Source organism: Temnothorax longispinosus, chromosome 7, assembly GCF_030848805.1.
Source record: "Temnothorax longispinosus isolate EJ_2023e chromosome 7, Tlon_JGU_v1, whole genome shotgun sequence".
Taxonomy (NCBI): Eukaryota; Metazoa; Arthropoda; class Insecta; order Hymenoptera; family Formicidae; genus Temnothorax; species Temnothorax longispinosus.
The window spans coordinates 2903817-2916911 of NC_092364.1; the positions used below are offsets into that span (position 1 = coordinate 2903817).

Here is a 13095-nt window from a genome sequence, read left to right on the forward strand (position 1 = left end):
CCTCGCCTGGCCAGTGAAAGCAAAAAAGTTCCAAGCCTGGTGGAACCCATCGAATTAGAAGACGGGATTAGTAAACACCATCGTGAGATCGACGTTTAAGCTGAGGAGACGTCCGTTTCAGATGCGCGATTACACGGTCTTTCGTAATCGAGAGTTGGGAAAGTATCATTAATGCATAAATCTCCCTTAATCTCGATACTCCCGGTTATGTTCGAGCGGGCCCGAAAGTGCCCGGGCTGCGTTCGCGCCGGCTTATATCCCACAGCCGGATACGCGCTCCGCGCGTATAGGAAAAACGATCGGAAATAATCCCGCGTATATGCCAGTTCCGAGGCGCTGCGATAATCTCGTTTAGCCTGGCGGTAAGTATGTTATTAGAAGCCCGGCGTTGTGTGCGCGATCTAGAAAGGGACAGCTCGCCGCCGCTCCTTTCTAAACCACGAACCGAGCTGTACGAACAACTAAACGGACAACCGCGGAAATTCTCTCGGACGCGCTTGTCGCGTCCGAGTCGACGTTTGGACGCACGGCCGTGGCCTTAACGAAAATATCCCACAATGTTGTTTATCACTCCCCGGTAACCGCACGTAACTGAGATTCGTGTGTTGCGAATGAGGGAGAACGAGAGAGAGGAGGGCCCGGAACAGGTTTTCGTAGCTCGCGCTGCTGTGGAAAGACGCGATATATGTCTCGAAAGATAATACTCGTTTCAGCGAACTATTGGCGATTTTCTGTGGATACTACTTCTCCAGCGGTGCCGTGAGTCACCGCGTGGCGCGAGACCGTCGTCGTCGCCGCGACGACGAGACTTTTTCGCGCCAATTCCGCGCGGCCACGTGCGTACGATGTCACGCGTTGCACGTCGATGCGACGTGCGCACAGACACGTCATTGTGCACGCCAGTCGCTCCCCGTCGCTCCTGCATAAGTGACACATATCGGTACTAATCCGTCCGAGAACGGTGTCGCGACCGATGGGAATAAATGCAGGCTGCAGGAGAAGAACGATCAAAGTCCACTTTTTGTCGAAATTTGATCTGATTGTGCTGTCTCGTGGAGCATTTTCAAAGAACTTTCATAATTTTTATCCGTTCTGATCAAGAACGGTTATAATTCATTGGAAATAAGGCCGAAAGATGTACAAGTGTGTTGGGGAAAAAACGATCATAATCCACTTTTGGGGAAGAACCATCAGAATCCAACATACAATGTAAACACTAAGGCCCAGTTTCACAAATGTCGGTTAACTTTTAATCTTAGATTAACTCACTCTTCATCTCTTTCTAAGGGGGACGTTAGAACGAGACGAAGAGTGAGTTAATCTAAGATTAAAAGTTAACCAATACTTGTGAAACTGGGCCTAAGGCTGCATTCCGATATTCACTAAATTTTGTACTAATTTGTTCAATAGCTTCCTAAGATATCTTGATGTCTTGAAACTTGAAATCGCATTTTTCTCGAAATTACTCCCGGATGGACATTGATCGTTTCTCCCCTTCGAATGAATTTAGCAACGTGCCGCCTCTGAATTCAGCTCCGAAATTAAAAGCTTCACCACGCGTATCCGAACGCTTTTAATCGACGCTCTTAGCACATAGAGTAGAAAGCTTCATTCCAAAGGATAAAACTTATCACTACTAAGTCACAAGATATTCTTTACCGTAGAGTTTTATGGTTTCTTAGTATAATTAAGACTTCATATTTACACAGAAAGAAATAAGTATGAATAGAAGATTTATGTACTCGTATATACTCAAGAATCTATAATCTTGAAATAGCAGATACATATATGTATCGCGTTAAACGAAGAAAACTTGCTTGAATATTCACATAGTTCAATAAAGAAAAAAAAGTTGAAATAAAAAAAGTTGAAATTCTTATAAGATTATAGTTCGTTGCGTATATACGAGTATATAAGTTTTGATTTGACATTTCTGTTTTTTTTCTGCGCATTTAACGTTTTCCGTTTACGGATTATCGTTCGGCAGCCAGAGCGACAGCACGATTAGAGAACCTCCGGCAGAAGCAGAACTCATATACATTCCGCGAAACTTGCTAAAAATGACGCGGGTAACGCAAAATCCGATATCTGCTTTCCTATTTACAAAGATAGAAGCATTAATTCGCCCCTTGCGAGCGGTATTAAGGGGTAACGAGCAGCCTGCGCCGGGAAACCATAAGGGGTTGAAGGGGACGGAGGGAGAGATCGAGAGCAAAAGAGAGAGATAGAGGGATAGAGAGTGAGAGAAGGAGAGGGGTAAATTTTCAAACGGGCAACGGGGCCGGGGGGGGGGGGGTTTAGGGTGCCACCCTGACGAACCTGGGCGCGGCATTGGTGCACGCTGCGCGCGGGGTGCACACTCTTGCAGCTCGCAAATACTGGTCGTGGCGCGGCGCGGCGGCCCGAGGGGAGGAGCGGAAGGATACGACGAGGGTGGATGTCAGGGGGATAGGGAGAGAGGTCGGGGGGTACCGAGGGGGGTAGACGTATCAGATCGATACTCGGCGAAAAGCGCGGGCCGAGCGGAGACGGCGCGCGGCTGTGTGTATCTACGGTTGGTCCATCGCGAGATCCGGATGTTACGACTACGCACAATCTAACGCGGTGGAATATTCGAATCGATGCCGGCTGATATTCTCGCGTCTCCGTGCACGCGCGGAGACGAGAAAAGAGGGGTCTCGGGGCTTTCGTTCCAGCTGCCGCTGTACCGCGCAGCTCAAAATGACACGAGTATTATTATATGAATCCCAGACATCACCATGTCCAAAATCGGGACGTAAGACGTCTTTTTTTCGTAAGACGTCTAAAAGATGTCCCGTTTATGGACATGCTGTCTGGGATGACTTTACGCGACGAAACTTCATTAAAATCCGCAAGTCGTTCGTTTAGCTCGACTATTATCTCTTTTCCAAGCAGAGATCCCTCTTGCATTCGCTCATTCCAGCGGCGTTTCCGCCGTTAGAGCTCGTCGATTGTCCGTTATTAGTTTTTAATGAGAGATAATCATGGAAAGACACGCGGAGGATGGGAGGAAAAAAAGAGAGCCGCGGACGAGAGCGCGGGGGAGGGAGGAGCGAGAGGGGGCTCTACTACGGAGCTCCGTGCATATAGTAAGCCAACTGTAGTACTATGAGTTAGTCACACCCACAAGCCGGTTGTGGGTTCAAGATCCTCGTACGCTCGTTCTCTCTCTCTCTTTCTCTCTCTTCCACCAATATACGCACACGTGTAAAAGCATGCGCGTGTAATTGTATACGCTGGCGTATACGCGAGAGGTTCCCGCGTACGTATGGAATCTATCGTCTTCGCCCCGGCGCAGTGAGACACTAAACCGCCGATCCTTGGTACTCCTCCCGCTACATTCGCAACTCACGACGTTGATAAAGACCTGAGATAACGTGGGAATTTTCGAAGCGTACGGTCGAACGTAATTGCGAAGACTATATACGATCAAAGACGCGTATCCGTACAGCGAGATCTTTATAGATTAATAATTTACAATACGTTTCTATTTTTTTTTTTATTTTTTACATTTTAAATTAAAACGATTGACACACAAAGAAAGTCCGTCGAGGATGATTTATGGATTTAGAGACACCGACGAAGGTTGATCCCTGGACCGCCTCGATCGCCGGATAAGCGCGGTATTTCAAGGAACAGATCTGCTTTTATTCGGCGAGGAACTCTCTCGGGAACTCTCACGTGCTTGCTCGCGCGAGCTATTATTCCGCCGACAGAGCGGCTCGCGGTGCTGTAGACATCGGTCTAGGGTACCCTTACGAGGAATTCTGTGAAAATGATCGATCTACGAGTTGCGTGCTGATCCAAATACGCTCCTCATACGGAATTGTCATTAAAACACGCGTATTGAGACACGGATAATCCCATGCTGGGAGGATGAAAGCGATTAAAACATTACGTGCCTGGTTAATATGTAATATAGTTAATGCAAACAAAAATGTAAACAAAAAAATATATATAAATTCTACTAGACAATATTGTATTATAGCTAGGGGACTAGACTCTTTATGGAGCCATATAAAAGTACAATTTCGCTTAAGCGATAGAGTGACTTCACGCGGGGCTTCGTTATGCTGATGTCGCTTTTACGAAGATGAAACTTTTTCGGGAGGATAATTGGCGGCGGATTGCAGCTTAGCCATATTATTTGGCACGTTCCAGACGATGGTCTTCTAAAGATACCATCCATTTCTTTTCCTTGCAGTCAAGTGAATGGAATTGGATACCGTAAATGCGTACAATACCGTCGGGATGGAGCAGGGATTGTCTGGGGATCCATGGGACTGCCTGTTCGGCAGCGACAGCATCTCCGACGCCTTCCTACAGGGTCGTCCAGAGATGTTTCATATGGGCATACGGCGTTGCGACAACACGAGCCAATTCGGCTGGTTTGGTCCAGGCCTCGGTTTCGATTTCGACGACGTCTTGACGGAGGCCGACGACGATCCGATCTGCTTCAATGACAAAAGCTCGAACAGGTAAGACGAACCCTTTGGAATTCTTTACCTGCAATGATCAAAGAAAGATGTTATTAGTGCCAACAAAAGTTGTCTAACTAAAACGTACTGAAGGAGAGAGAGAGAGAGAGAGAAAATACGTTAATATAGGATTTCGAAATATTTTACTGAGTCTCGAAGTCGTAAAAGTTAAATTGAAGAAAACCTCATTTACTTAATAAATTTTATAGAAAGTTCAATATTGTCTGTGTTTTATAGCAATCTGGAGGAATTGAATCTGGACAGCGACAGTGAATTGGCTTTGACATTGGATCCGAATTTGATACTACCGCATAACATGTCTATCTGCCCCGCGACGAACAGCGACGCGGCGATGATGGAGACTGCGAGTGTTGAGGAAAACGCCGAAAATGAGGGAGAAGAGACGGAGAATGAAAGTGAGGTCGAACGAACCGAAAATGATGAAGAAAATGAAAGCGAAGACGAAGAGGAGATCGAGAATGAGGAGAACGAACACAGCGAGACGGAGTACGAGACGGTGGAAGAGGAAACGGAGGAGGAAGAAGAGGAGGAAGACGAGGAGACGGAGGACGACGAGCCGGATACGACTCTTCAACAGCCGCTCACACCCTTGAGCGTGGAGGCGCCGACGTCGATGTCGTCGTCGTCGGTCAACATCGGCGCCAGAACGTTAACCGCTTCCACCATCGCTTCCTCGCCGACGATCCAACTGACGAGGTTGCATCACCCCAAGATAAGCACCATATCTGGCACAGTCAAGGTCCAGGACATCAAACTGCTCGCAGCTAACTCGGGGAATCAGGTTGCGTTGCAACAGATCCGCAAACAGATGTCCTATAACAACAATGTGCACGACGTTAGTACGGGTGCGACGACGACGCTGATGATACAGGCGGCAAAACGCGAGAAGGACTTAACGACGGGGAACCGCGACAATTCTTATCCGAAACCCGCGTACTCGTACTCGTGTCTCATCGCGATGGCACTGAAGAACAGCCGAACGGGATCGCTGCCGGTCTCCGAAATCTATAACTTCATGTGGTGAGTGTTCTTAAAATTGTTACCGCAGAAAACACATCGCAACTTAGATATTTAACATTTGCAAGTTGCTAGACAATTAAGTGTTAAATCGATATGTAAATAATTTACGGAAGTGATATAAGAAACAAAAGTTTCGCTCTTATTCAATTTTTCAAATGTGAGCTCCAAGTTATGTATTGTTTTAATACGTTTCTTCTTCTCTGGATGCAAATTACTATTTTTATCGTTCCATAAGATCTAATTGCAACTTTCTTAAAGATATCGCCTCAGAAAAGAACGTATTTTACGAATAAAATAATTTTGAATAAAATAACATCGTAATAACTGCAATTCTTTGAATAGCTTCTTAAAATAAATTACTTTTCTCGAATGTTTTTTCTTGAGCTTTTACAAGCTGAAACGTTCGCTGCATTTTTTGCATTAGTACATTATTCATTATAATTGCCAACGAACGTGAGATATTGCCATAAGAAATGATGTTTTTGGGACGAACAGCAAGGAACTTTTTACTTGATGAATAACGTGTCGCCCGTTTGCTTATTTTCGGCCATTTGGCCGGAAGGATAAAGGGTCTGGCAAAGCCCCCCTGCCCCGCGCTTAGGTACACGAGGGGCAAAAGTATTGTCTTTTCCCTCTTTATTCTCGGGTTTTACGGGTCGGAAAGGGAGCTGAGCGAGAAGCTGCCATTTTGTATGGGGCCCCTTGGAACAACCGGGGGCACGCCGGGGTACAGTCCCCCCTAGAAATCGACGCCGGGCCCCGCTCTTCTCGTTTACCACCTGCCTTCATTTCTCGCCGTTGCAACTCACGGTCATGATCGTAAAATAACTGCTCGTCCTTTGCAGTCGTGTTTCATTAGAGTTTCTTCTGCGCCAAACGAGGATGTTAAGACACGTTTAACTTTACGGATTGTCTTGTGTGAAATATTTTTTAAAGTAACAAAAAAAAAGCAATTTTTCTCGAAGAAATAAAATTCGCTAAAATTTGACCTGAATAGTATTAGAATTCTGATTGAATTAAACTCGATCGATCTTATCCATTTTATAAATTTAATTATTATTTGCCACATAATTCTCTGATATATGACCCAATATACTTAATTCTCTGATTTATTTCTAACGCTAACGAAAAATTCCGATTCGCTTCAAATTTTCATGTCCCATTTTCCCGTTTTTGTTCACGCAGTCGGCACTTTCCCTACTTTACGACCGCGCCGACTGGCTGGAAGAACTCCGTGAGGCACAATCTGTCGCTGAATAAGTGCTTTGAGAAAATAGAGAAGCCGCCCGGCAATGGTAGCCAGCGAAAGGGTTGCCTCTGGGCCATCCATCCGTCGAAGGTGGCCAAGATGGACGAGGAGGTGCGGAAATGGTCGAGGAAGGATCCGACCGCGATCAAGCGGGCAATGGTGAATCCCGACCAGCTGGAGCTTCTCGAGCGGGGCGAGATGAAATACGAGGGGGACAGGCACGAGGAGACGTACGAGGATGCGGAGAGCTACGCTGATTCCGAGACGGGTGGATCCGCGGTGGACGAGCCCATCAACGACGACGAGAACGTCACGTACGACGAGACCAAGCAAGTCGATATCGTCGACGATGAGATCGTCGTGGAGCAGCTCTACGAGGATCTCGATCTCGATACCACCGAGCTGCTTGATACGCGACTAAACGACTTCCCGAGGCAGGAGCGGCCGTTGGTGTACGAGTTCGTCTCGTGCGCGAAACGCCAGAAAACGCTCTCGGGCTCGCCGTTACAGAACGATTACGTTTATCAGCAGGTCAACGCGGCGTCGCCCCGGAAGAAAGCGCATCTCGTCGCGCTACGGGCCGGAGGAACCGCGCCGGGTGCCGGATCGCTTCTCGAGCCGGAGTAAACTTATTGGGACAATTTATACGATCTCCTATTTAAATATATATACACGCGGCCAAGTACACATCCCTCCCCTTTTTTATTGCTCGACAACACTGTAAATAATTGCGTCACGTAACTTTTTTTATAGCCTGAGATTTTGTAAATAATTGTGTTTTATACGACGATGTACCTTTTTTATACAACGCGCTTGTATATATAACTGTAATTTTAAAGTGTACAAAAATATCTGTACATACACAATGTACAAAGGCTTTTTTTTTTCTTAGAAACCGTAATGTGGGACCAGCCCGTAGGCGTGCGCATAGAAAAGTTTTCAAATATAAGCGGTCATTTCATGTTACACACATTTACGAGGAAAAGAGTCATGATTGAGAGAAAAATTCCGAACCGATTGGATAGGGGACGGCTGTTACACATTACTGAATTACTCTTACGCTCGCCTAACGCATGTCTAACGGCGCCACTACACAATTTTGTAATAAACATTTTTTAACGCTCGTTAATTACTCGATTTATTTTATTTGCAACTCTCGAAAATACCGGATGCGTAGAAATAATAATGCGCCAGCTTCCACGTACCGTCCGCGAATAGGAAATAAATTAACGAACACGAAGCTCACGAATCGTCACTGCCAAGAATGGTCAAAGATAAAAAAATACGAACGTAGCGGATAACGCGTAGATTACAGTAAAGATATACGACACGCGATCTCATACCGATCTTACAAGTTTACGAGGACTGCAACTCATTTAGTGCTATTCCTTCATGCGTGATTATTATGTGAAGTTTTTTTTTTGAGAATGTCTTTTTTATGAAGTCGTCGTATTTAGCCCTTCACCGTTATGATTTTTATGTATTATACATGCCGATGCATGTCGATCGACTGATATTGCTATAATCAACAATAGGAAATCTCTAATTTATTCTAATTTTAATTGGATCGTCAATTTAATGGTATCGTCAATTTTTTTACGCGAACAATTGCGTGATAACTTCCACGGCAGAAAGTTTAAAGGTGCCATTTCACGTTGACGCTCGACGCTCATTTTCAGCGAGCAAAAATCTTTAAATATAAAATATATTTTATTTATATATAATACATAAATTTACTTATATAATATAAATAAGTAAAAAATATTATTTCTAGGGTCACGTGGTTTCGCTTTGACGCTAGCGTCAAGAAATGAAGTTGAATTTATTCAACATCCAGCATTGACGCTGAAACGTCGTTGATCCGTCTCAGGACAATAAAAAACAATAGACTTCGAAATACGTAAAATATTAATTATTTTCAAGTAATATCTTCAAGTAATAATATTTTACGAATATATATATATATATATATATATATATATATATAAAATATTATTTCTGAAGATTTTTGCTCACTGAAGATGAGTGTCGAGCCGAGATCGAGCGTCAACGTGAAAAGGCACCTTAACTGCTGCAGAGCATGAATGAAGTTTTGTTAACAAAACTTTGTTTTTTTTTCTACATTTATAAATCTTAAAAATTTCCAGTAGATTCAAAGGATGAATTTATCCTAGATTTCAAGGATTTTATCGTCGAGCTTTCATCCGGCACGGCGTACTTGTACATTATATTTATATATCGTTCGCTGCGTTCGAACGCAATTTCATTCCACGCGAGCAAGACCAAGCTCTAACGCTTACAAGGCATTTAGATAATCGATAAACAAATAGGCGATTGTGAATGTGAGAGAGAGAGAGCGAGAGAGTGATAGCGTATAAGGTAGCGATTAAATTAAAGTAGCGTAGTTTTTGTACCTGTTTGTAATATTTCTATATACCGTTAATGAGTGTGTAAAATATTCGTGTGTAAAATGGCACGAAATTAAAAATGATGTATATGTGCAATGACTGCAATTTTGTAATAAACTACTGATACGCTGTACTTCGCGCCTCGTGTTCGCTGTCGCGTTTCGATCGCGCGCCAATTAACGTCACCCGGTGATCATCGATAAGCCCCACCTTTTTCATCATTTTCTTCTTTTTCTTTTTAATAACGTTTACACGCGTGCAATTGATTCGCGCGATTCGGTCGCGTTAAATATTCCGTGTATCGTTCCCGCTCGACGTTAATGTCACGATTACGGACGGGCCCTCGGAACATCCACCCCACTTACGTAATCCAGCGTGAAAAGAAGAAAAAAAAAGAAAAAAAGGGGGATGGAGAGAGAGAGAGAGAGACCGAGGGCTGACAGCCGCATCTGCGTGCACGCGTTTATCGATACGCAACCGTCGTATGCGGACGCGTGTCGTCCGCATGTCCGATTACATACGATCGGCGATAACCAGTTTACGCGCGCACACGCCGCCGCGCCGACGGACGGAGCTCTGCCTATTGAAACGGGCGGCGTACGATTCATATTCGGTTCGCTTCGCGGAGCAAAAGGGAGAGCGAGAGAAAGAGAGAGAGAGGGGGGGAGGGGGAGCGAGAGCGAGAGGGTCTTCCGCCAATGAAACCGGTTTCTCGGTCGAGCCCTGATCACAAAGAACTCGGCCGCGCTCACGCGAGATCGCCGCCGTGCCGGGGCCCTCGATCGCGGCCCCGACTTCGGAGCCCCCGTCGCCCCGGCAATTCTCACCGAGACGATTATTTTCTTCAACGTTATCGTCTCTCGTACCCGAGGGGAGGGGGGGGGATCCGTATCGCGGACCCGCTCGTGGTAATTCGTGCTAAATCGTAAATCGGGAAATAAACAAAAGGGAGGGGAAGGCTTGAGGTGTACATCTCTTCCACGAAAGAGCGATTTGTGTGCGAGTCGACCAGTTCCGTTCGGTCGCTCGCACAAAGACGATCCTTCGCGCATACATTCCAAATGCACGGCCGTGCGCGCCCTGCCCCTTTTGCCCTCCTTCTCCCTCGCCGCCACCGCGCGGTATTTATCAGCCGCATCGCCGCGGACGTTTCGTCAGGTGTTTCGAGCACCGGCGAAGCGCGTCCAGGACCGGTTTACGGCCGCGAGGAGCCCCGGGCTGATTATAGTGGCGCCCTTATCAGAAAGGCAAGAAGTAAAATCTTTGACGATTCGCGTTTCCCGAGAATTTTGAAAACTTTGTAAGGATGAGAAATCTTTCGATCGATAAAGAGACTCGGGGACGGTCTCGCGATCTCAATGCGCGTTGAAAGAAAAAAGGATTTAAAAAAAAGAAAATTACGAATCTCGAAGTAGGTTTCTTTGTTTTCAAAAAGCGAGCGAGGAGTTTTTTTATTAGCACCCCTCAACGAAGGTTCTACTTCTACGGCCCTGATCGATACGGCCGATTTCCGCTGATTATCCGTGGACGCGGGACGCTTCGAAAACTCCCACGCTATTTCGCGCCCTTATCGTGTTAGGAGCGCATTGAGCACCGCCGATTAGAACGCGGCAAGGCCGATAGATACGACATGTACGCGTGACCTCGTGCCGATGCGTACACAGTCGCACGCGTCCACGCGTTCAAAGAGAGGAAACGAGAGAATAGTATTGAGAGAGAGAGAGAGAGAGAGAGAGAGAGAGAGAGAGAAAGAGAGAAAGAATCTCGAACCCACAACCGGCTTGTGGGTGTGACTGACTCATAGTATTATACTACAGTCGATTTACACACGTTTCGTAGTACGCAGCTTCTCCCTCTTCTTCCTTTCTACTTTCCTATGGAACTTCTTTTCCCTTCTCTTTGTTTCTCTCTCTCTCTCTCTCTCTCTCTCTCTCTCTCTCTTTCTCGTTTTCTCTTTCTTTCTGCTTCTTCGTCTGCGTTCTATCCTTTCTCTTTATCGCGCGGTTTCCAGTCGGGAAACAAGACCCCGGTACTCCACGCGCTGTACCGTAAATTCTGCAAATCCGATTCCCAGCCGCCTATTAGAAACTGACTTCCTTGAATTGTTAAAAAATAAATAATCTAACGTTGGTTTCCCGTAACGTCGTCGGTTCTCTCCCGACCCTCCCGCCCAGCTGCGTGTCGCTTTCACGACACGCCATGTGTACACCGAGTCGACAGTCGAGCGATGGCCTGGCATATTACGTATATGTCGACTTATCAGCCGCATCACCGAGGGAAGGAAGAGCGAGTAACTTGAACCTGCATCGTTACCGCGCTCATGGCATATCCACGCTGCGCTCGTGCAAGCTACCATATAGTATATATAATCACCTCTGCCAAGCGATATTAAATCAGAATAAAGCAAAAAGATGATCATCTAATCTAATTTTTTTTTTCTATTTTTTCTCCCCATTGGACACGAGTCCAATTTATTCCATATTTAGAAAGCATTTACTTTTTCAATTGACGTAATACGAGTGAAAGCGCATCTTATTGCGTATTATTCTCGTGTTTTCTTTCCCTAGCCCGATTATCTATTATTTATAGAGCTCCGGCTACGCGTAGTAGAATTCACGTTGAGCGATTCTCTCAAACGCCGGCCCACCCCGACGCAATCGGGAGATAAGTTAATCTCCACTGAATGGGAATTCTTGCGGAGTGAGGAGAAAAGAGAGAAATAGAAGCGGCCCCCAAGAAAAGAGAGTCGGGTCGCCTCTATACGTGGGCAAGAGGGAAAAGAGAAGGAAACGCATACTGGCGCATTATATGCGCTCGGCAGACATCGTAGGCGCGATTCCCTTTCTTCCCTCTCGACTCCTTCGTCCCCCCCCCTCTCCCCCCTCTGGTCCTCCCGAGACTTCGTCTTCAAGTTTCCATCGCGCGCGAGAGAGCGTATATCTTTTAGACACAGAGCCCAACTTGAAAACTGACGAAAATAAAGCGAGGGGGGCTCCCCAAGGTTTTTACTTCGCTCCGCGGCCCCTGTCGCGGGTGAAGGACCAGACGGCCACACATATGCGCGTCTCTTAATGCCGCTCTTGATTATTCCCCCTCTTCACCCCCGTCTACGTTATGATCTCTCTCTCTCTCGCTCTCTCTCTACAGGGTGTCGCGAACGAGCCGCACGCGCGCAATCGCTCTTTCGTTCGTCAAAATTTTTTGGGAGGCGGCTCTTCGAGATGATGAAATAAGCGCGGCGGCCCCCGGGCGACGGAGGTGAAATCGCTGGTTAGAATTCTTTCAATTTCGACGTCGACCTTCGTCAGGCCACTTCGTTGGGGTCTTTCTCTCCTTCTTTTGAGGTCACTGTGGCAAGAGCACGGCCCTGGCCGATCCACGACGAGTCTCTCTCTACGGCGAAAACTTGACCGAGGAGGCATGACACAAAGGAACAGCCTTGAAGAAGAATGGCCGCTTACTCGTGTTAAATCGCACGGTATCGGATGGTCGGTTCCACTTCAGCGCGGCGTTTCCCTCGCGAAACGAACATCCAATAAACGCGCATCATCTAGTATATAAATTATATTCTGCGAAAATTTATTTTGTACACTTATTTAAGAAATATCGAAATTGTTAAGATTATTATACAGTTGCACTAGTTTTGCGAGCGTACTGTGCATATTGTGTGTATGTACAATAAATAATCGCTTGAATATTTATGCATTATGTCTGTGATGTGTGTATACGTTTCGTTAGCATGCTAGCTGCAGTCTTCCTCGTGCCAATGTAAATAGCGAAGGATAATTTACATGAATAAATTTTTTTAAATTACAATGTTCGAAGTTCTGACTTTAGAAAACCGTTTGTCCGATTACATTCTCTGTTATTTTGCTAATTTTTTGATAGCCGGCGAAGT

General features: G+C 45.9%; 1 protein-coding gene across 1 annotated transcript; it reads left to right on the top strand.

Moving 5' to 3' along the window:
* The first annotated feature begins 2477 nt into the window (after positions 1-2477).
* Positions 2478-9330, top strand: Jumu (Forkhead box protein N4 jumeau). The gene is made up of 3 exons (XM_071784721.1): positions 2478-4499; positions 4737-5540; positions 6726-9330. Exons 1-3 carry the CDS (start codon positions 4234-4236, stop codon positions 7414-7416), a joined length of 1761 nt encoding a protein of 586 aa, XP_071640822.1. The 5' UTR covers positions 2478-4233; the 3' UTR covers positions 7417-9330.
* Positions 9331-13095: the final 3765 nt, after the last annotated feature.

What these genes read in the sequence shown, in the direction of transcription:
- Jumu (XM_071784721.1), top strand. Translation starts at nt 4,234, where the DNA reads ATGGAATTGGATACCGTAAATGCGTACAATACCGTCGGGATGGAGCAG. An exon ending in AATGACAAAAGCTCGAACAG is followed by an intron (nt 4,500 to 4,736) that starts GTAAGACGAACC and finishes TGTGTTTTATAG; the next exon opens with CAATCTGGAGGAATTGAATC. An exon ending in GAAATCTATAACTTCATGTG is followed by an intron (nt 5,541 to 6,725) that starts GTGAGTGTTCTT and finishes TTGTTCACGCAG; the next exon opens with TCGGCACTTTCCCTACTTTA.